General features: G+C 37.8%; 1 protein-coding gene across 1 annotated transcript in view; it reads right to left on the reverse strand.

Moving 5' to 3' along the window:
- uba7 (ubiquitin-like modifier activating enzyme 7) overlaps positions 1 to 24,377 on the reverse strand; it is a 67,199-nt gene that overhangs the window by 19,935 nt on the left and 22,887 nt on the right. Inside the window, exon 22 of the mRNA XM_066698128.1 lies at positions 23,989 to 24,180. Within this exon, the coding sequence (XP_066554225.1) occupies positions 23,989 to 24,180 (192 nt within the window). The remainder of the gene's footprint in view (positions 1 to 23,988; positions 24,181 to 24,377) is intronic.

Consider the following 24,377-nt stretch of genomic DNA (forward strand, 5'->3'; position numbering starts at 1 on the left):
GGTATAGACATTGGTTTTCTCTCCTGTGTAACTTTGGAGAACTTGAAAATATCAGTAAGAACCACACAAAACAGCACTGATGCATTTTGCAGTGGAGCACTGGGTTTGTAAAATTTTGAAAAATTAACCTCGTGAAACTTCCCTAATACAGAACATTCTGGAAAGCCCACAAATGAACCTTTAACGCACTCTGACACATCCATTTTTCTTGGTTTTTGTTACTTCTTGGAAAAACTTTTTGTATGATTGCTTCACAAGCTCCCTCTGAGAACAGAAAAGTATAATACAGTACAACTCCCTGATATGTGTTTCTATTCTGAAGCCTAGTTTAATGGAATTAAAACTGACTGTTTTAATTTAAATAAAACAGGGATAGGTGCACAGGATCCACCACTTCTAAAAAATAAAACTGAATGACAGAGACGTTAACTAGGAAAACAGACAGAAGTGATTAAGCACAAACAGTGGCCCAGGCTAATATTTCTGGTTTATGTAATTATGATTGTATTAGTGGAAATAATTGAGAATTAATTTGTCTTTCAAACTCGTTCTGTTGGAGAAGTAGACGTGCCAGCATTTCTAATTTCTGATCTTGCAGATTTCATTATTATTATTATAACTTTATTATTTTATAGATTACATATCATTGGGCATTATTATTGAGAATACTAGGAAGCAATCTTACTAAGAGAACCAACTGCTTTCTTCAGAGAAATGGGTGTACAGTAAATAACATATAACTGTAAAAAGGGAGTGAAATAAGGCTATTATTCCAGCATTACTCATTTTCGGGCTTGGTCGAAAAGCAGGTGTCTAGCTCTCAACATAAAAACAATGTCTTCACCTGGTCTGCAGCTTTTTCAAGTTTGTAAACAAGATAGTACTAAACATTTTTTTACATATACTTGATACATCTATTTTTTTTTTCTTTCATTAAAGTAACAAAAATCTATATATGAAAGGCTTTATATAAAAGCCATTTGTTTGAAAACAATGAGTAGGTATAAATCTGGTTACATTCCTCAAAAATAAACCTATGCATCTTGAAGTCATGGAAAACAGTTTTGTTTCCTTCGATTTTATTATTTTTAGATTTTTGTTTTTTACTTTAGGCTGGCTGCAAGACATTATCGCCCTAGTGATTTACCCCAGTTCATTAGTTAGGGGCTGCTCATAAAGAAGGATGTGATTTTATTAACAAAAAACAACTCGGGCTATGTTATTGAAGTCAAAGACCTGTTTTTTGTTTGGTGTTATTAGCCACACTGAAATTCACTGTGCAGGATTCTGCTTTCACTGATCTGAACTAGGCCTCTAATTTACTCCATCATAATACTCAACAAGAGTATGGAAAGGTTTCTAGTATAAAACACTACAGGCCCTTAGGTATATTTATTCTATTGCCAGGAGTGTACAAAGCCATATTTACATTTTAAACAACTATTTTGCTCTCGCGCTCAGCATACATGATTTCTATAATGATCTCATCCAAATCGAGCTGATTTAAAACAGATTCAATTCAAGAACTGATGTATTTTAACAGGAGACTTCACAGTTGTGGGAGCTTTTGGATTTACCAGTATATATACATACATATGTCTAGTAATCACAGTATACTGCAGTGTGTGTTTCTTGTGGTAGACTAAATTTAAAATGATTTGGTAAGTCCATCACAAATAGTTTATGTGGATTTTGCTTAAATCTGGTCTTTTCCCACAGAAAACAATATCTCATTTCAAATGTAAACCTCAGGGAAACAACTTGGTTATTCTATTAAGGTCACAAAGCCCCTTTGAGTGCTTTGGTCAGAGAAAAACAGAGAAATAAATAGGCATTTTACAAGATATGTAACAGATACACGCTGTCATGAAAACAGTCATTTCACATTACTTTGTAGTATATACAGTGAGGGAAAAAAGTATTTGATCCCCTGCTGATTTTGTACGTTTGCCCACTGACAAAGAAATGATCAATCTATAATTTTAATGGTAGGTGTATTTTAACAGAGAGAGACAGAATAACAACAAAAAAATCCAGAAAAACACATTTCAAAAAAGTTATAGATTGATTTGCATGTTAATGAGGGAAATAAGTATTTGACCCCTTCGGCTTAGTACTTGGTGGCAAAACCCTTGTTGGCAATCACAGAGGTCAGACGTTTCTTGTTGTTGGCCACCAGGTTTGCACACATCTCAGGAGGGATTTTGTCCCACTCCTCTTTGCAGATCCTCTCCAAGTCATTAAGGTTTCGAGGCTGACATTTGGCAACTCAAACCTTCAGCTCCCTCCACAGATTTTCTATGGGATTAAGGTCTGGAGACTGGCTAGGCCACTCCAGGACCTTAATGTGCTTGCTCATGGCTGTTCTTTCTTGTACATGTTCACCACCCTGTGAACTTACAACACTGTTATAAATCATACATTACTTTTTAACATTATATAAAAGGAAATAAGATGTGTTAGTCTGATTTATCAAATCAGTATCAGCTTTAGTATAGTCATTACCCAAATTACCCAAAGCAGCATTTTGTGGTTGTCTGACAAAACAAAGCTGGCTTTTATAAGATCAGCTTCTCATATCTTAACATATGGGACTCTCTAATAAGTCTGGTGTGAGCATATTAACTTTTGGCTCCAGGGCTACTTCCTGCTGAACTTTTTAACCCAACAAGCATTAAGTTATCTGGCTGCCTCTGGTCCATATTAAGCCTAGAAGCAGTTTAGAAGAAGACTGTTTTATATGCCATTAACTAACGCCAACACAGGGGATCCACAAATTAACCTCAGAACCACATTTCTCCACGCTGGGAATTTAAATTGGTTTCTCCTCTGGAATCTCTTTGACCGTAATAAATGTATATCACTGGCCTTTCTTACAGGAACTATTTTTATGTTTTACGCCTTTTCTATTAATTTAAAGAAAATGATCTGGATGCAAAGACTGGTTATCAGGAAATACATTGCAAATCCAAACAGATGTCCTTCCTTTTAATTAATATTCAAATCCAAAATAAATTCCAAAGCCAGAATGGATTTATACAAGAAGAACTGCTGTGAATTACATTTTGGTGCTATATTTAAAACTAAATCTTAGACATAGGCCTCTGTATAAAATGTATTTCAGTAAAAAAAAAAAAAAAAAAAAAGTCAAGTTCTCAATCTCCAACTGTTTTATTACTGTATTTTCTTCTACCACTGAGTTACAGATCTCCCTAAAGAGTGAAGTAATTTTATAATTTGCCCAAGTCAATTCGTTTTCACCAAATACTGTTAATTGTTCTGTTATACAATTACCGGTACTGTTGAACAAAGCAGGAACTCTTTCTTTGACTGGGAAAACGCTGTGCTTTCCTGACTCCCCCCGGCTATTACAGCTCAACCTCTCACTAGCAGTGGGGTGGGGGGAGCTAATTGGTCTCCAATTACTGAATCAAATTAGCCTAATTAGCAGGAAAAGATTACCAGTTTGTGGAATGCCATTTTAATATAAAAAAATTAGGTCTTTTTAATGTGTGCATCATGGGAAACTCAAACAGCAAATAAAGTAAAACGTGTGAATAGACAGTAATAGCTTGCATTCAACTACAACAAGCGGAACTTTCACTCAACCGAAGCAAGACTGGGAATAGTTTAGTGAATTTTAGTGTGAGTACTGTTTGTCAGTAGTGTGTAAATGATAAATAAGAGAAAGGTCAGGTATTAATTCTGTAAAAGAGCCATACTAAATACAGAAAGCCCCATGCGGTCTTTAGTCAATGAGACCTTTATGTGACATCTGACAGGAAATGGGCTCTCTTGACCTGATAGGTGACATTTCCACCCAGCCTCGCCTCAGGGCACAGTGGGTCAGCAACAGCATTGCCGGAGGTCTGCTGTGCGTCTTCCAGGCTCCCTGCTCCACTCAATGCCTGTGTTGTGCCCCTAAGAGACAGGGCAGGCAGCCGAGGCAGCAGCAAATGAAAGAAGTCTTTCACAGCCAGGCCCTCCTTCCCTCCCCACCCCACTCCTCTACTCCCTGACACTGCGCACACTCTGGGTACCCCTGCGTCACCATGAGGAAACCATGACAAAGCCACCATAACCTCCTAGTGCTGACAGATCATTCAGGTAACATTTATCCAGGCCTCTGCAACAGGGGGAGAATTGAAAACAGTGACGCACAGATGACGTTCATGCTAGCTCACTGATTCAGTCAACATTAGACTTATTCAGGTCAAAAACTGAAATAAGTTCATATTTGACTTGTGTTTTTCTTAATTCACCTGCACGGTGCAAACTTCACAACCACAACTGGAAACATTTAAAGATGGAAAGTTTATGAGAAGTTTACAAATTAAATTGATGTTTTGTATGTTTAGAAGACTCCAGTTATTGGTTATATTACATAAGCCATATATACACTGCAATGTGCGACTGCTATTACTGCATTTATTAAAACAGACATTTAAGGTAGTCCGTATTATGCAAGATGTATTTTTAATCAAATAGTATTAAGCCAATATCTGACTTTGAATATGCTTTAACTTCATTGTAATATTTTATAATTCCCATCCATATAAAGCAAAAAAGATAAAATCATATAAAAACAAGGTAAAACGCCCCGATAACATGTTTGTTTTTCCATCAGTCACTGTGGAAAAGGATTTGTTTCTTCTTCGCTAATTTGTGATTCTGTCACGTCAGTTCCTTGTTTTTTTGTTTTATTAAACAGGTCACTCTGACGTTATTTTATATTATTCAGAGGACTTCCCATGTCTGTTACCACCTGATATTGCACAATGCAGTGCAGCTGTGGTGATGGGAATTAGTGGTGTTAAACGCAAATTATATTTTGGTGTCAAATATTTGGTTATTTATGCAATGTAAAAATATAGGCAATAACAACTGAACTGCAGAAATACATCATAAGAGTTCCTGATTGAACTGTGCCTGTCATTTAACTGTATAGGCAGAGAAGAGGAATGGAAATAATTCTCTTGCATGTATTAGGTGAATCTAAAGACAACTCGTAAAAAACAATCCATCTTCGAAACTGCTTAACTGCCTATCCTAGTGAGGGTCGCGGGGAAGCCGGAGCCGATCCCGTCAGGCATAGGGTGCAAAGCAGGAATACACCCAGGACGGGAGTATCACCAGTCCATCGCTGGTCAACACACAGACAGACAGACAGACAGACAGACAGACAGACACACACACACGGCAATTTAAAGAGACCAATCAACCTAACCTGCATGTCTTTGGACGGTGGGAGGAAACCATGCGGACACGGGGAGAGCATGCAAACTACACGCAGACACAGACACGAACCCAGGACCCCAGAGCTGTGAGGCAGCAGCGCTAACCACCGCACCACTGTGCTGCCCTTCATAAAAAAAAAAATATGACATGATAATAAAATTATGAATAATAAATAATTACTTTTGTATGGATAATTAATTCACTGGAATGAAAATCTGAAAAAAGAAAGCCAATATGACATCAAATACAAGATAAATGGATGCACACTCGACAGGTAATCTACAAACACCTGTGTATTTCTGCAACAAATGGTCTAATGTTTGTCTTGTCACCTTGCTGAGGACCATTTGGCAGACCTTTATCTTTTCCAGGTAAGCTTATTGGCACATAGAAGTTAATATTGCAGTTTATCTTAAAGGTTCTGGGCCTGAATACATTGCAAACTGGGGGCTGGGTTATCTTACACGTATGAGGGCTATCTGAGGATTAAGACTGCAAGGGACGAGAGAGCTTTGAAGTCCTGTCTCACGCCTTGGGTGTCTGATGAGGCGTAGTTTTAGAGCAGCGTTGAGGCCACCACCCTGCATAGTGTCCAAATCTGGGGAAAAGCAAGGCAAGCAGTACAGGATTGTGGAAAGACACTACTGGGGTATCTCTATATCTACAATTATTCCTCTGGGGTGTGTTTAGATTAATTCTATGGAAAGCAAGATATGTGTAAAAGTGATATGGCAGTATGTATATGGAGGCAAAATGTTACATTCAGAGGGAAATGAGAAATTCAAGCAATACCAAAAATCTAGCAAACTAGTGCTTCTAAGGGAGAAAGAAAAAAATGATTTTCTGCATCTCATATAGGTCACATGGAGCGAGAGGTCAATTAATAGTTTATGAACAGTAAAATCACTTTCTTTCACCAAGTTATGTAGTTTGGTTCAATGCAGTCTCCCTGTCATTCTCTCTAAAAAACAATGGTCACATTGGAGAATGACAGGGAGAGGTCACTAAGGTACGTTGTATCAATATTTAGTTTAAAAAGTATAAGATACAGACAAACATAGAATGCATAGTATACAGTTTCTGTATATTGAAGTTAATCAAACAAAAAATGTGTTTATGTTCCCACACCCCCCACAGAACAACACATTTACTTAGTTTTAAAAAGCTTCTCTCTACACTCAGCTGTCTTAGCAAAAATCTTTGTTCCCTTGTCTATTTATAATCTAAGCTTCCATTATCTGGGGACATCGATCATAAGTGGCCGGGGTGGCAAAGCAGACCAGAAAATCCACTCATGGCTGGCTGCGGACAACATGGCCAACAGTGAAGACAAGGCATTACACAACGAAAGGTATACAGTCTATGGAAGCAGTGTACAGACTGTGGCAGAAAGTGTGCAGCAACAAAGGTTCTAGTTATTGTAAATTGAGAGCACAGAGCAAGTGTGTACATGAACGATAGAGTACTGTGTGATTATTACAAAACAAAACAATAACTGTGCCTTCCTCACTAATAATATACAAGACCCTTTTAATTGATTCATTATAGCTTATTGTTGACTGGGTTGTGATAATTCAGGTGTAGCTTGCTGAACACGCAGGAAGTTTTGTTCCCATTGAATCCGTATGAATGGTTAAATTATAAGGGAATGGATAGTATTGGTTTATTTGCCCAACTGTCTGAACCCAGAGGTAACCAAAAGGCTCCCCCTCCTCCTCTCTTCCCCTTTCAAATGCAAGATGTGCTCTCTATACCTGATGGCCACAGTTTACTCTCAGAAATACTTTCATCTGGGTCACTTCACACTACAGCTGGGATGTAGCCCTGAGCATCAGTAATTGGCACTAAAATGTGAATGCATGTTACTCATCATCAGATTCTTCCTGTTTTCTATTGTCATTCTACTTCACAAACTTTACTCTTGCAGAAGCTGCGTTACCAATATACACAGGACTTTATTTACGCTCCGAGCTGTGTGAAAACACTGCTGTCGATGTTTTTGTCCCAAGAGTCATCGGAACACACAGTTGACACAGAATGCTTACACATGCATTCCATAGAGGACGATGCTGGCTGAAGCTCAGGACAAAAATTCCAGTGGATTTGTTCTGGAGGGAAACCATATCACGCTCTTGGAACATTAACAGTTGGGTGGGGAAAGAATATAAAAAAATGTGTAAAGTTTTTTATTTTTTTTCTGGTTGTTGTTATGCACAATAAATAATGAGAGACAATTCACTGGAGCATACTGTTTGGAAGAAGCAACAAAAAAAATGTGAAAGAGCATTACAAATGAAAAATGTTCTTGTCTACTGGAACTGTAACTTTCACTGAGATTTAAAACAAGCCAACATTATACCTCAAGGTAGAAAACATGGGAAAGTGTATTAATATCAGTATTTCTGAGACGCTAAATTGGTTCACCACATTTTCTTTGAACATTTTCAGATATTCTATTTCAATATTTTAAACCAGAGTTAAACTGAATCACTATATTCTGTAGCTCAATCCAGTATCAAACTCTTCAAAGTCAGTGCCTACAGAAGTTACATTGTGTCTAATATTTAAATCTCTTGAATGCTGTTGGTTAAGGCTTTTAAACAATGACGAGCTATACACTGACAGCACTATGGTTTTATTATGTAAGTAAATATGCCCCTGTGAGAAGCCTCTGCATAGTCATATTCTTAAGATTGTATGTATCTGGACATATAACTACTATTAAAGTCTTTAGGCAATTGCTGGTTAACTTGGTTATGTGTTATGCTCGTCTATGCTTTTACAGTACAATAGAGGTTTTTAAAGTTGTATTTTTAGAAACATTTTTTTTAATTTATTTTTTCCAGATTTGCCATCACAATGCCACCTATGACAAAAGCCACCCAGGGATTGTATTACACAAGATTTGCTTGAAGACTAACTTAATTCGCCTTTGGGAATTTAAATGCATAACTTGTATTAAATGTTTAATTAATGTCAGGCTGCTTTAAAGCTTTTATCTTTTTTTTTTTTTGGTAAACTTTATTAGCTACAGAAAGAAAACACAATTATCAAAAGAACTAGAAAAAATATAAAAATGATAAATTGCTCCCAGGCCTCAGTAAGAATATTAGGTTTCAGTGAAACATTAAAGCTGTCTTTAATTAGACCCTGATGAACATTTCCAACAGTAATTAATTACTCAAAGAACAGGGGGAAAAGTTGCTTTTTATAATGTCAAATTGGACATTGCTGAGGAGCCTCACTATCCTGCGAAGAACAGCAGGGGTGGACTGGGTTTAGTTCAAAGTATCTGCTACAGATTACTTAATTATCCCTCTTAAGTGTCCAGAGCCGGACCCAGAGCCTTCTCCTCTGTCTAACATTCAGGTGCTAAAAGTTGCAGCAGGGAGTCTTGGCCTCAATTAAAGTTTTAACTTAGGCCTCAGGCATACTGAATAACTCCCACATGCTGCCTTAATTCTCCAAAGAGGAAAGATCTACCAAGACTGAAGATTATAGATGAGACCAATAAATGAGAAATAAATGCCTCAGCAGGACTTTTATAATAATATCGTCCTGCTGGAGATAAGTAATCTTAATTCTACACTGGTAAATAAAAAAAAGCTATATTCGGATGAATGGTGAAACAGAAAATGTATTTATCAGTTAAATAGCAGGGCCCTTGTTTGGTACATACTACCTGTATGACGGCATATATTCACCTATTTAAATGACAGGGATGTCATACAGTTAGTGTGTTAAAATAAATAAATCGGCATCCGCCAAAAACAACATCCACTATTATGAAATGGAAATTAAACAAGATGATTCTGGTCACAGTCTTTTCCTTCAGCTTCAGATTTTTACATTTGAAAGACAGCACAAATGCGTTTTTTTATTATCATTCTTTCACTGAATTTCAGTTTACCAATTGTATTTTATTTAAACTATGTCTTGCCAGCATAATGGGCAGGAAACCATGCATCTTTTGTTAAGCACTACCTGCGCATTAAATGACGCTACTATTTATCTTTGAAAAACAATACAAGTTTTCACCATAAAACAGACTACAGAGTGCACATTTCTAACAAACTGAGTGAATCCAGCTGCAAGTTTCATTTCCTGTCACAAGGGAGCATTTTATTATCCGAGTCTCAGTGTTCCAGGGAAGTTTCTCCTTTTAACTTCACTTCCATGAAGTGGGTTTTCCCACAGGCTTACTTGAAGTATGATATGGCCTACACTTTAATCACAAAATGATACATAACATTAATTCACCAGTTCGCCCAACACTAATCTTTAAATTCCTATAAAGCTGCAGAACGTAATTTGCAGTGTAGCACCAGAGTGAAACACAAAAGAACTTGAAATGCCCTTCCACTAATTTCAGCTTTCCAGAACGCATGCTCAGTGCTACAGAAACCTTTGCAAGTCCAAGAAAGCACAAACCCAAACAAAGATAACAGAATGGTTGCCCAGTTCTTAAAAACAGTTGCACTTGTGGCTTATTTGACATTGACAACACAGCTGAAAAGCAATAACGATAGTGTAGCTCGAGCCTTGCTAGGAGGGCTGGGCCTTTAAGTGATGCGTTAAGATTGCTGCATTGTGGTGCAGGAGACTGGGGTACGATTCCCCATCTCGCTGTAACCCCCAAAGTGTTACACTACTATTATAATAATATTCTCTGTCAGCTGGGCAGAGGTGACTAATCCAGATCCTCTGTGGGGTCAGCCAGTCAAGCAAATCTTTTGGATGAGCGTTGTTGTCAAACTGGCACAGCTGTCTAAGTGTACATGGCACGGCCTGGTTTAATGCAGTTAGCTCAAAACTTATCAGTAAAAACAGAACTCTGTGCAACCGTAATGTAACATTCAGGTGAAAGATGTGAAATTAGAGGAATAACACACAGAACCGAGGAAGGGGAGAACAATGTACCCTTTTTACCACAAAAAGGCTATGTTATATGTGAATCAATGGGAAATTTATCTCCAAACACAATTCAATCTATATATATATATTTTAATTGAAATATCTAAATACTGTTTGCTTTCTTTGGTCGATGGAAGTGTATATCCTTAATAACCACACAGACTGATTCTAGAGTTTCAGCTTTCACCTTTTCCAAAAACATTTCTATTGTATTGTTCCTCACTGCCAGAGTGCTGGGGGTTTGTGTCAGTTTCTTACAGCTCAAATCACCTCCTTTAATGGCCTGAAATCCCAGGGGAGTTTCCAGCCTGGTTTGAAACACCTGTACAGGTGAACAGAGCCTTGCTGAAGAGGACTAAAGACAAAAGCTTTGAAGTCAGCCAAGGTTACATGCACTGATGCATAAGAAACGACTGAAAGACTGAGTCCAGTGAAAACACAGCCCTCAGAAGCATACTGTAAACAGGCTGGGGTTTAGCTAAAGGTAAAGAGAAAAATATGAAAACTATATCAGCTATAAAAACAGAATACAAAGTACTCAGAAGATACATTTAGCTTATAATGAGATTAAAGACTGAAAAAGGTAATAAAATGCCTTCTTTAAATGATTTTTCCCCAGTGTTAATAGGTAGTAATAATGTTAGCACAGAAGAAAATTACTGTGTTTGTGGCACCGCTGATGCTGTACGACTTTCAGTGTTAAAAGGAAATGAAGGTAAAACAGTCACACTTTATGCTGACATTGACCCACTGATCCAACCTGCCCAATATTTGGGAGAGCTGGGTAAAAATAGGCTGAAGATGCCCATTCCCAATGTGCAGTAAAGAAAAGCATACACTGCCATTCATTTCAGGTGCCAATTGTAGTTGTAGTAAGCATAACACTGACTAAAAGGATCCAGTTAATATTGTGAGTGTGAAGAAATGTCCTTTGTAACAGAATGAGGTGGTTGTTATAGACTAGAGACTGTTCCACGTGGCACAATTGAAGTTTCGTGGTTTGCAGAATCTCCAGATGTCTACCCTACAATTAACACTCTGTAAAAGGCTCATCTTACTACACAACACACAAATAGGCCTGAAAACTTTCCCCAAAGCCAGAAATGATATAAAAAGACATTACTGTGATGATGAAAACCCTCGTGATCAGCTACACATACAAACCACATCAAAAGCAAATTAAACAGAACCAGTAATAAATAACTGAATTAACACCCATCACAAGCCCCAGGAACAAAATCTAAACAACGATCCGTTCAGATATGAAAGTGAGGAAATGAAAGAAACAAAAGTTAAAACAAACCAACTTAAAATATACATTTCATGGTTCAACATTTAGAAGAAACTGACCAATTATCAGAATGTTTAAGATCAGTTAAAATATACATAAAATGAACAATACACAAATCAAACTATCATGTGAACAGATATTATAAAAGCATTTTTTTCTAGGAAGCTTCGCAGTGAGTTTGTTTGTCAAAAGATGACAAAGGAAATGATTAGGACCGGGGCACAACTCGCTGAAAATAATTCACTCATATTTCCAAAATATCTGATACAATTTTCGTGTTTTCTGCTGAAAAATAGTCATCACTATAATTATAGAAATGTAAGGTAAAATGCAATAAATTACATATTTTAGCGCCTGGTTATTAATTTATTGATCCTTTTAAAAAAGAACGGTTGCCTGTCCACATCCTGCAGGGCGGGGTGGTTCTCAATGCATAGGAATGACGGACTTCTGATGCTGCTGCTGCTACAAACATTAATGCATCAATTAATATATTCAAGCATTAGAGGGCAATCCTTGAGGGTAGGAAACCTAACCCCTGCCAGCATAGGCGGACTGGCCATCTGCCATTTGGCAATTCTGGCAAATGCAAGAAGGGCCGGACCATTTTCTTAGTTTGGTGGGTTGGTCGATTCCCGTCTGGGCCAAATGGGGCCCCATTCCCAGACCGCACTTCGTCGGCAACCCCCCCGGACCGCATTTCACCATCTGACCCCCGCCCCCCCCACCCACTATCCTCAGTGTGAGAAGAAGTCCAGGGCCGTTTTTTGGTCTCAGTCCGCCCCTGCCTGCCACAACCGCATCAATTTAGGGTCTAATCCCCTACACACTCCCAGTGACTCCTGGGTTATCACTGTGATAATCCATGCTGTAGCTCCCACTGGGAGCAGGCAGGGTTAGGATACCACATCTGAACTAGCCACACAGTTTCCCAAGGAATAGTTCTGCTGTAGGAGACTGATCTTGTTGGGATTTTCAAGCTTGTAAGACTTGATAGGTAGCTTCAAGCCATGTTTTTGGGTTCTTTGTACTCGCTGTAAGAGAATAATGCCATATGGCACATACTAAGCAGCAAAGTTTGACTCTTTACACCCAGTAATGTCTAACTACCATATCAAATTATGTCAACTCTTACTTCTAAGATATACTGGCAAGTGCCATGGTTGTACTTGCTCATGTAATGTCAACAGGGTTGTTCGCTTTCAGTCAGAAGCAACAACAAATCAAGTTCCTTCCAGTATCTCCCAGGACACACTGTATTCCAGAAGTCATGAGGATTCCAAAGTTCAGAGATTTACAACCAGTGTTCGAATTGAGGGGGGGCTGGGGGAGTCCCCCCCATAAGAGTGAGAATGTTTTAACTTGGGGGGGGGGGGGGGGCTGTGCCCATGATATTTCATTGAATAAAATCCCACCCCCACAGGAGCACTTCGCCAGCACCCCTAAATCTCTGCTTTGGCATTATAGGAATTGGTGGGGGCAACAGCAGGGTGAATTAGACAGCTTCTGAATCTGTGAATATCTGGGGATGACAGTATATTTGCACTGAGGGTTCCAATGGCATTTTTGTAGATTTAAATACAATAATTATGTCAGTTCTGTATTTACTTCGGAATCTCACTATCTGTAAAATCTTTTGTTTATCAAACTTGGTTTCGATTTGTATTAATGAGGGCTTTGGCTGTTCTGCACATAGCATTGTTAATGCTAGCAAGCCCCTGCTGTATTCAAAAGGTGAAGAAACCTTTTTTGTTTTGTTTTTATCATTGAAGTAAAAAAAAAAAAAAAAAAGTAGGTAGGAGGACAGAGCGGATGAGTTTCAAAGGTTTCTTCTTCAGCAGGCCTGTAAATAATTAAAACTGAAGCTGAGATCAGAGGGGCGCTCATGAAAATCTGGTTCCAATATGCCATTTCCTGTGAGAGCAGGAAATATCCTTCATTTCTGTGAAATCCAACAAAGCACCACTGTGAGAGGTGGCCTTGGACTGTAGCTTTAGAGAGCTCAGGAACCGGCCTAGCTCCGGCTAATTCAATTAGGAAATGGGGAGGGGGTGGAGGGGGGACGATGGACACAAACACTGTACGGTCTCTCTGCGTAGTCAAGTAAATATCTTTGTAGAAAATGACAGGCTCATCTGCTCAGCAACAAAGACTGCACAATAATAAAAACAAAACAAAAAGACACAATCCAGCCAATTTAAAACATGCTGGCATCCTAACATTGGATTGTCCTTGTAAAGCTCATGATTACAAGGATTTTGTTTAGGAAAACTGCACCCCTGAGTATAACTTGGCTCCTTGGCTGTACTGAGATAAACTTTAAAAAAACAAATCACTTTAATATCAAAGCCAGTTGCAGTTAAAGTAAAATGATATTCCCAGTGACTTCTTAATGCATTTTTTTCCATAACTTTGTGACAAGCATAAATAGAAAAAAAATATATAATAATAATAAAATCAAATAAAACAACATATGTGGATATAAGTACGCCCATTCTGTGGCAAGAGAGATCTCCAAGCCATGGAATATAAAGAAAAGGCTGAACTATCAATGATCAAAGCTAATGTAACATCTGTAGCTATAGCAAGCCTGATTCCATGTGTGGTTAGTTAGTTCCCTTGTTGCCTTCTTTAGTCTTCCATTGGTTCACAGGCATTACTGATTGCAAAAAACAAAACATTAAAAAGCATACAAAGAAATAAAGATTGAAGAACAAGCCTATAATATTTTGAATCATTCTTTAACACTGATAGTTTTAAGTTGCTTTGTACTTGTGATCCAAACCATCAACACCCACAGACCAGCTAAAATTGAATTGTTCTCCCTGTGATGTTTGTTTTACGATCTAAAGACTTGATAGAAGGATTAAAAGAGCTGAGCGATAATCAACACATTACCTCAAAACCCACATCAGAAGGGGGATATGCTTCACAGGCCTTATTTTGGTATGCTGGTAAAGGGTTTGCTGAAAGGTAAGGGCAGTATGTGTGTTTATTAGAGAAAGTACAACCTCATCTACTCACTCAAAATGGCTGCAAAAAGACCCCATCTTAATTTGAAAAACTGCAAAACTAATCAACCAAATTCAAATGGCTGAACTTAATCATGACTGAAAAAATTTACCAACTTTGGAAAATCAGGGCCATACTCTGGGGGGGAAAAAAAAAAGTTTTTGTATTATTGGAAATACTTTTGGGTTTCTTTAATTTATTAATTGATATTTAAGATGCATTTGGGAAAATGTAAAATGATTTTTGTACACATTTCCTTCATCACATCTGAGCCTTGTATTATGAAAAGTATTCATAAATGTTTTAAATCAGACCAGATACTTGCAGCAGAGCAATATTAAATATTAACATGATCTGTTATATTTTATTTTTGAACTGGGATTGTTTACATGTATATAGGTCTGTTTAGAAACACATTGGGAACTTCCTATTTTAGGTAACAGCTGTTTAAAAGACCCTGTGCTCGTGCTAAAAATAGGGGGGGAAATAGTTACAGTAAGAGCCTCATTTGTTTTGACCAGAAACGTGTTATGAGGTAGGTTCATGCCTGCAGGCGTTCCTCTGCAGAACTCGAAAACAATCCATCCGAGTGCTAAAATCTTGTCGTAATGGGTGCCACCATGCAAAAGGATGGTAACTTTTAACAGAAGCGGCTAGATCTGCTTCCAACAAGAGAAATACAATGGGGTGATGACCTGCATTAGAGAGCTTTACAATTACTTTCACTTCAAAACTAGAAGAAGATTACAGATGGTGCTCCTATTGCACTGAACCCTTTTCCATGTTGGAGTAGAGGGAGTATTTTAGTAGTTTCCGGTCATTCATTATTATTTTTTTTACTTGATTTATAGCAAGAACATCTCTCAGCAGATAGTCATGAGGTGTACTAGTGCAGAGAACAGACACAGTTGCCAAAAAAGTAAAGGTTTTTTGCTTTGTAGAGCACTAAACATTTTTCCCATGTATTATTCCTAGAAATCAGTTTTTAACAATCTTTGGAAAAATGACATTTATTGGAGAAGAGATTTAAGTGGACAAACCCTACAGCAGCACAGATTACTCCAGGACATTTTTTAACAGGATGTCCAAGACAGTAAGAGGCTAAACAAGAGGAAAGTGTGGATGATATAAACATCAGCTGTGTAGCTCCCACGTGCACCATGCTGGGTCGGGGGTATATGGAGTGTGTCTGGAGTATCACTCAAAACAACGTCTAGCTCCTTGGGAAGTTAATAAAATCAAGTTAGTGGCGCCTTGACTGGACAGCACACAAACTTAAAAGCTGACTGCATGTATCGGGTTGCCAATATGTAACGTAATATCCTTATTAGTATTTTGATTCAGGGCATTCTGTCTCATTAGTCTTCTTAAAGTGCTAGGGAAGAGGACATTAAAAGTTTAAAGTCACTGAATTGAAAATGAAGCAGATTAATTTTCTCTTCCAGAGTCTCCCTCAAAACAACACTATTGTACATTCCCAAAGAAAGAGCTATGAGATATTGACAAGGCTCTGTTTTCAGAGCTAGTCAGAATTCATTATGCTTCGAGGCCTGTCTGCCAAATCTGTCTTGAAAAAGCATATTAAACTTTACATCGGAGTGAAATTAAACGGCTCTGTCACCCATGGACTTCAAATGCTGCTTCATAAAATCTTCAATAATCTTAAATGAAATTTAGTCTGCCAAAAAAAAGAACAAAACAAGAAAAAAAAAAGGATGTTTCAGCACTGCACAGTAAAGATTAAAGCAGATTTTGAAATGTTTGCATATACCACATATCTGTGATGTTGTTTTGCCTACTTAGCGGGGGTAAAACAGCTCTTCATATCACGAGGACAGCTTAATTTGTTACTATGAGGACACACTGTCTGAAGGACGTGCTTTTCCATTTCTGATGTGTGTGAGCGCTATGTCAGGAAGGTAGATACAATTTTCAAGTGCATGGACACCTAGCCATAATCATCCTGTAGGCAGTACTTTATATGTTTTTATAAGTATCCTAGGACAAAAGTACTGCGGTTTTTATTTTAAGGAACTGATAAATAGATTTATTAATTTTTTTTTGGTGTAAAATTACACTTCTGTTGTGGGTGAAAATTGGGTTTCATATATACATATATGTGTATATATATATATATATATATATATATATATATATATATATATATATATATATATATGTATATGTATATATATATATATATATATATGTATATGTATATATGTATATATAAATATATATATATATATATATATATAAATATATATATATATATACACACACACACACACACACAAACTCCATGATGATGATTCCAACATCTGGATAATTTACTTAATATACTAACTCTACAACACCCACCACACTGACCTTTGCGGAGGTCCAGAGGCACCGAGGTATGCGTTTCCTACGAGTTACAAGATACAAAGCCGAAGCTCGGTCACTCTCAAGAGCATCCCTGTGATAAACAGCAGTGAGCACATGTTGTCTAATCCCAGTGCAAGTTGTAGGTATTGTGCTCCTGTGTTTCATGTGACCCAGTTTTAGATTAATGTTAACTCTCCATCTGGCCAAACAACAGTGATAATGCTCCCACTGCAGGTAAACATGAAGCCCTTTGGAAAGCACAGACACCAAAAGTAACTAAATACAAGGACAGGCTTGTCACCAGATGGGCAGTATAATTGTGCAGTACATGAAATGCAATTCTGCCTGCTTGGGAGATGTGCTGGACATGTCTTCCATTCAATTCCCATGTGTGAAAAATGGAACAGGGATTTTTGTACAATAAGTACAATATTGTTTGATTGATTCATTGCTAATCACCGAAATGTGTCTACACTTAGAAACAAGTTTTTTTTTGTTTTTTTTTTTAAATGTGCACTTTTTCCATTCTGCTCATTTGTCCAGTAAGAACATTCAACATCCGTTACTACAGTCAATTTGTGACACCTCTGGAGGCCTTTAACAATATTAAAGCATTAAGTGGGTAGAAAAAAAAATGTGGACTTAATTTTAATTAGGGAAGGCTACTTAATACAGGAATAGCTTTTACCTAGTGTGAAGTTAGTGTGCTTCAATGGTGTCACACTCAACTAGTCCACCGACACAAAATGAGCAACTGACTGCCCCTGCTTTAGCTTTTTTTTTTAAGCAAAAACAAAAATGATTTATGTAAATAAAGTTGCAGCATAATACATGAAAAACAGACCAAGACAAAAGACAAACCACTTAAAGAAAAGCTTAAAACTGCACAGCATAATGGATGCATTCTATATCACCCTTCATGTTATCTTAAGCATTTCATCCTCAGAGTATTTCCAGTGAATTCAGCCAAATGCTATAATCAACATATTATCAACAAAGCGCTCTTTCAAGGAACAGTTTCCCCACTGCATTTTGAAAACGTCTCTTTAATGGTTTAAAAGGTCATGACAATTTTTGGTATGCTAAAGTGCATTAAAAAAAAAGATATAAAGTTGAAGAACTGTTTCCTTATTATTAGAGCTCGAATTGTATTCTCACAAGGAGAGTGCAAATATTGGGAAACTGGCCATCTTTTGTGTGTACTGTGGAGGTGCAAATTTACTTTTTGTTTTTCTACTCCTCAGAAGTTTGGGTTTAGACAGAGAGAACTCAAAAGTATTAATGTTAAAACAATAGTTCATAGCAACCATATATAAGTGTTTATCCTGCCATAAAATGAGTATCAAGTTATTCACTGTATTTTAATGTTAGATAAGAATTGGATAACTGTATAGGTGTCAATGAAAAGCAAGTTTTCAAATGTAATTACACAAAAAAGACAGCACTTTTTTAAAAACAAATAAACAATCCCTAATAGAAACAATGGTTTAATTTTTCAGTAAACAGTTTCCCAAATTCCCTTTTTTAAACAGATTGTCAAGTTCATCGCACCAATTTAAATAATGCAATTTAAATATAAAAATTATAATATATAGGCCTAAAAATACAATAAGAGCTACAACCCCTAAACGTGGCTTATTAGGTAAAGTAAAACAGACGAAGCTCAATCACCTGGGGCATTTTAGTCCTACATCCCTATCACCCTGGTACGAAACACAGCGGTCAGTGAGAGGTCAGAAAGCAGGATAACTTTAACCCAAGGGGATAATCTGTATCGAATCTCTGTTACATCAGGAATCGGGTTACTAGTTGATTACAACTCAACATGTCACAAAAATATCAGCACGGCCCACTGAGGGATCTGGCAGACTAATTAGACTCGCCCTCACACTAGCCAAAATCATTTTTAAAAGCTCTTGAAATTCAGATGAATTCCCCAAAGCAGTATGCTGTATTTCACATTTTACATAGTCTGTGTCCATTATGCTGTCACACCAGTAAGTAAAATACAATTTCGGAATTCTAATAAGAAAGAAAGAAAAAACCTCCACACACTGCAGGACTAGTTCTGAACATTAATAATAAACCAGGAAACACACATCGTTCTCCCATGACGAGGACCATCAGTCCAAGGCAGAAACCCTCTTTGGTCTATTTCAACGTGAAACATAAAACACACACTAATTTAAATGGTATATTGAAGAGGTTTAAAAACAAAACAAAATGGAACAGGCAGCTCTTAGGTTCTTAGTTCTAAGTTCTTAGGTTACCGACATGAGGAAACCAGATGGCACAGTGAGCACAGGGCCGGTCTGCTATGGGGATGATGACACACAGATTGGTGTGAAATCCGCCAGCTTCTATCCAGTTGTGCTTTACATTTCGTCCCATCGGCACTTCACTGTGTGTGTGGGAGCTAATCCTGCATTTGAGATGTCGAGGCCGCTCATTTGGGCCCTTACCACGAAGCCCCGTCTTCCGTTCGCATCTGCAGACACTCAGCCGCAGTTCAGTAAGGCAGGAGAAATACATTTTAAAAACTGTGCAGTGCATACACAAAATTAAAAACATGACATTTATAAAATAAATTGTGTAAATGGCTTTACTTTACTTTCAACGCCCCCCCCCGCCACGCCCAAAATTAAAAGCTTATAGTCCACTGCCTATGAAGTGTTTGAAATTGTTAACTGGGGACCATATTTTAGCTGCCTAAATTCAACTGCCCCCTCCTTCCCTGATGATTATTGTTCAAGTTAAACCATGCCTATCCTCAAAAACTCAAGACATACACATGGGGTCAAAACAGAAAGGTTACCTATGGATAGTTGGATAAGAGCCTTCCTCGTAGTTGTTGTATAAACTTTGTAAGAAAACCAAATGCTTGAAATATCAACTGGTCAACTGACCTAGTGGAATGTGCGCAAAAGGCATTTCTTTCTTTTCCAAGGTACTTTTAGCTCATATTAAATCTGTTCAAAACAGATTTTTTGAGTTAATACTCTACACTCACCTAAAGGATTATTAGGAACACCATACTAATACTGTGTTTGACCCCCTTTCGCCTTCAGAACTGCCATTGATTCAACAAGGTGCTGAAAGCATTCTTTAGAAATGTTGGCCCATATTGATAGGATAGCATCTTGCAGTTGATGGAGATTTGTGGGATGCACATCCAGGGCACGAAGCTCCCGTTCCACCACATCCCAAAGATGCTCTATTGGGTTGAGATCTGGTGACTGTGGGGGCCAGTTTAGTACAGTGAACTCATTGTCATGTTCAAGAAACCAATTTGAAATGATTCGACCTTTGTGACATGGTGCATTATCCTGCTGGAAGTAGCCATCAGAGGATGGGTACATGGTGGTCATAAAGGGATGGACATGGTCAGAAACAATGCTCAGGTAGGCCGTGGCATTTAAACGATGCCCAATTGGCACTAAGGGGCCTAAAGTGTGCCAAGAAAACATCCCCCACACCATTCTGACTCTACCATCTGAATGTCTCAACAGAAATCGAGACTCATCAGACCAGGCAACATTTTTCCAGTCTTCAACTGTCCAATTTTGGTGAGCTTGTGCAAATTGTAGCCTCTTTTTCCTATTTGTAGTGGAGATGAGTGGTACCCGTGGGGTCTTCTGCTGTTGTAGCCCATCCGCCTCAAGGTTGTACGTGTTGTGGCTTCACAAATGCTTTGCTGCATACCTCGGTTGTAACGAGTGGTTATTTCAGTCAAAGTTGCTCTTCTATCAGCTTGAATCAGTCGGCCCATTCTCCTCTGACCTCTAGCATCAACAAGGCATTTTCGCCCACAGGACTGCCGCATACTGGATGTTTTTCCCTTTTCACACCATTCTTTGTAAACCCTAGAAATGGTTGTGCGTGAAAATCCCAGTAACTGAGCAGATTGTGAAATACTCAGTCCCGTCTGGCACCAACAACCATGCCACGCTCAAAATTGCTTAAATCACCTTTCTTTCCCATTCAGACATTCAGTTTGGAGTTCAGGAGATTGTCTTGACCAGGACCACACCCCTAAATGCATTGAAGCAACTGCCATGTGATTGGTTGGTTAGATAATTGCATTAATGAGAAATTGAACAGGTGTTCCTAATAATCCTTTAGGTGAGTGTATATTAGGAGCATTTATAAACCTGAATCCTATGTTGGTCACCACTGTTACAGAAGAGTAGTTCTGGTTAATGAAGAATTTAACACATAACAGCAGAGCATCAATGTCACTGAGAAGTATTTGTGATCTTGTTGCTGGAACAAAATAAAAACAAAAAAGTGAAGGGTTTCAAACAGGGAACATTCAAAAGGTTCTTCTGTGTGTTTTCAAAATATATTGACAACAATTTGTAGTTATTAAGGAGATATCTAGGGCAAGGCTGGCATATCTGTAAATACATAAAGCTATGATAAGAATAAAACATGAATTAGATATAGAATACAAAAATAAATATATACATATCTGTTTTCTAGCACTGTATTATAAACAAAGAAAAACAATACTTGTGCTATTTCCTGTTTTTGTTTTCAAATATTGTATTTTGTTTAACAGCTATTGTAGCTAGGAAAGAGAGACTGGAAATATTCTGCATAGCTGTAAAACTCAACATTAATTTCCCTATGAAAGCTGGATGATTATTATAATACATTTTTTTCACCAATATTCTAACACTAATCTCACGTATCTCAACAAAGGCCACATTAAACTGAAAGTGAGTGAGTATACTTCTTTAATAACAAAACAATAGGATTTTCAAATCCCACTGTGAATATAACATCAGTTTCAGTGTGAGCCTGCAGAGAAAGCTTCATAAATAACTATAAGGTTTTATCACATAAAAAGACCAGCCATTAACTGCATTTTTGGGCTGCAAATAATAGTCTGGGTTTTCTGCCAGTAAAACAGTGAAAAATATGCCGATTCCAAGACCGATTCTTATTTATTTTACAGTATGGTTGCTGTTACAGAATTACCTATGCTATACAGTGCTCTTACCACAGTTGCCTGGCTATCTTAACAGGATATGCATGCCAGAAGAGGATTCAAAAAGGAAAATCAGAATGTGCTCTTTTTATGCTAGAGAAAAACAAATCAAATGCATAGCAGAACAATAATTTAATATCAAATACTAGCGAGAAACTCAAATATCTACTCCAAGTGTAACTCAATAAACATCAATTGCTTTGCCTGCTCTTGGGAAAACTTTGCATGAGTATATTAGGAGGAAGAAAATAGAACAAAAGTCTTCATATTTAATGCCTTTGCCTACAGAGGAATAATTGGTATTGCTTGCAATACCTAGAAGTGTGCCTTGAGACTAAGGGAATAATGTAAAATGAAAGACATTAATAATTATACAGAAAGCCAATGCCCCACTGTGAATGGCATTTAAGTTAAAAAGGAATAAAATAAACAGTTTCTCGTGCATGGAAATTTCATTCCATTTTAAATTCCTTGTTTATATATGTTCTAGGGAGCCATATCATATTGCCTGTAATGAAAACAATTAGAAGATTTATGAGCTATCTACGTACTTTAGCTTGAAAAGGGCATTTTATGTAGGCAATTTATACAACTATAGCACACATTATGATTTGGCTTTCAATTATAAAAAGCATACATATATTGCAGGGGTTTAATCTAGGTAACCTGGATGGTAAGGAAAGGGGTACAACCACTATTCACCAAAATAAATGATTGAGAAACATTTTCACACAAAGCACACACAAATTCACAATAACAAACAATGTGGTTGAGGAGCAGACCATACATTTCTGAACATTTAAGGTAAAGAACTTGAAAATCTGTAAGTGTTGAAACAAGTTATTGAAACCAAACCAGAATTAAAGAAACTAAAAAGAACAAGGGTGCTTGAGGTAGGCACAGTTTCCGGTACATTGTTTACAGTTAATTCTTCTACTGCTTATTTTAACTCATTCTTATCAATACAATGCAATTTCTCACTTTGGGAATGATTGTCCTTGTAACAGCAGTTTATATTTAGGTTACAAAAAAGAGAAAGTGTGTTTCATTAAAATAAGAGCCACTCATCTGAAGCACTTAAATACTTAAATGTTTTATTTACAGCACATAACAAACTGTGCTGTAAAATTAGCTACAGGCAGTGTGTTTCATTGCTCACTTCTACCAGTAGGTCTCAGTGTTTTGGAGGAGGGCCCGAGAGGCTCTTGTGAGGGGTTGACTTAGTGCAGAGGAAAAACCATCCATATCTACTGAAATGTTGAAGAGGCCTGTCAGATTCATGGAGAAGCTTAAGCTGTTTCTCCTTTCCCTGGCTGTCCTCCAGGGAGCTGAGTTTATAAAGTCGATGTGTGTTTAATATAAAGTTCAGGCTCTGTTTCCTGTGGCTGATGGGTGCCAGAACGGGAGGTCAGCCGCACAGAGCTAGTGTACAGCAGCCTGTCTGCAGCGCTGAGAAAGTGGCCCCACGCCAGACAGGAGATAGCCAGAGTTTAAAAGTTTAATGTGCCCGCTTACTTTATTATGAAGAGCCCAGGTGGAAGGGAAGTTATTAACTCTCCTGCAGACATGTACTCCCTCACTCACACCCCCTTAACCCCCATCCCAACAGAGAGAGAGAGACACACACACTCACACACAGAAAACTGTCCCATTCCTCTTTTTACCAAGAACCAAAATATACTTAAAAAAGGAAAAGAAAAAAGATGGCACACCCAAAAAGAAAAAAATGTTTTTCCCCTTATACTTATCATTCTGAGTAATGCACCGCAACCACAGAAATATCACAAGCAGAAAGCAACCAGACCTCCGAACACACACAATACAACCATGCGGCAAACATTTCTACTGAAAGGAGAGAGTGAAAAATAGTGTCCTATAAAAAGGAAGGAGGAAACTCCCTGACTATAATGGTGTGTCAGACACTGTGATCAGGTCCCTGTCCGCCACACCCCTGAGGTCCAAAAAGTGCTGTTCCAATTGGCAAGAAAAATAAATAAAACCATAACATCACATTTTGGAACCAACTAAACTGCTAGCTTATCCACATTCTTGGAGACATTTAATCAAGCCCTGGGAATGCGTGCGGTTTATTCTGTAATGTAAATCAATTCGAAATGGAGAAATAACCTTTTCCTGACTTCGGAAAGTAGCACTTCAACCAGCAGTTACTCACTTTGAACACTTTTGGTCCAAGAGGCAGCATCATGGTACATAATGGCAGAGCCAGGTTCACATAGCCATTCCGGTAGGATCTGATCTGCTTGTGACCTTGGACGATCTTGTACAGCTCCAGGCACATCAGACCCACCACCGCAGCTGTTGTCGTAGCAATGGCAGGGATGATACTTCCAGCAATCTGTTTACTCTATAATGAAGAGAGAGTCTACTGTAGTTACTGCAGTGGAACCAAAGAATGCTCTCAACTTTGCCTTCAAAAACAAAGGAGAGCAATAAAGATACCCAATTTAAACTATATAATAATTTTCTTGTTTATTTGTTTGTTAATAATGTTCTACTGTATGGCAGTAGTTACTTAAATTATTCAGCAAATTAGAGAAGGAT

The sequence above is a fragment of the Amia ocellicauda genome, chromosome 3, assembly GCF_036373705.1.
Source record: "Amia ocellicauda isolate fAmiCal2 chromosome 3, fAmiCal2.hap1, whole genome shotgun sequence".
Lineage (NCBI taxonomy): Eukaryota > Metazoa > Chordata > Actinopteri > Amiiformes > Amiidae > Amia > Amia ocellicauda.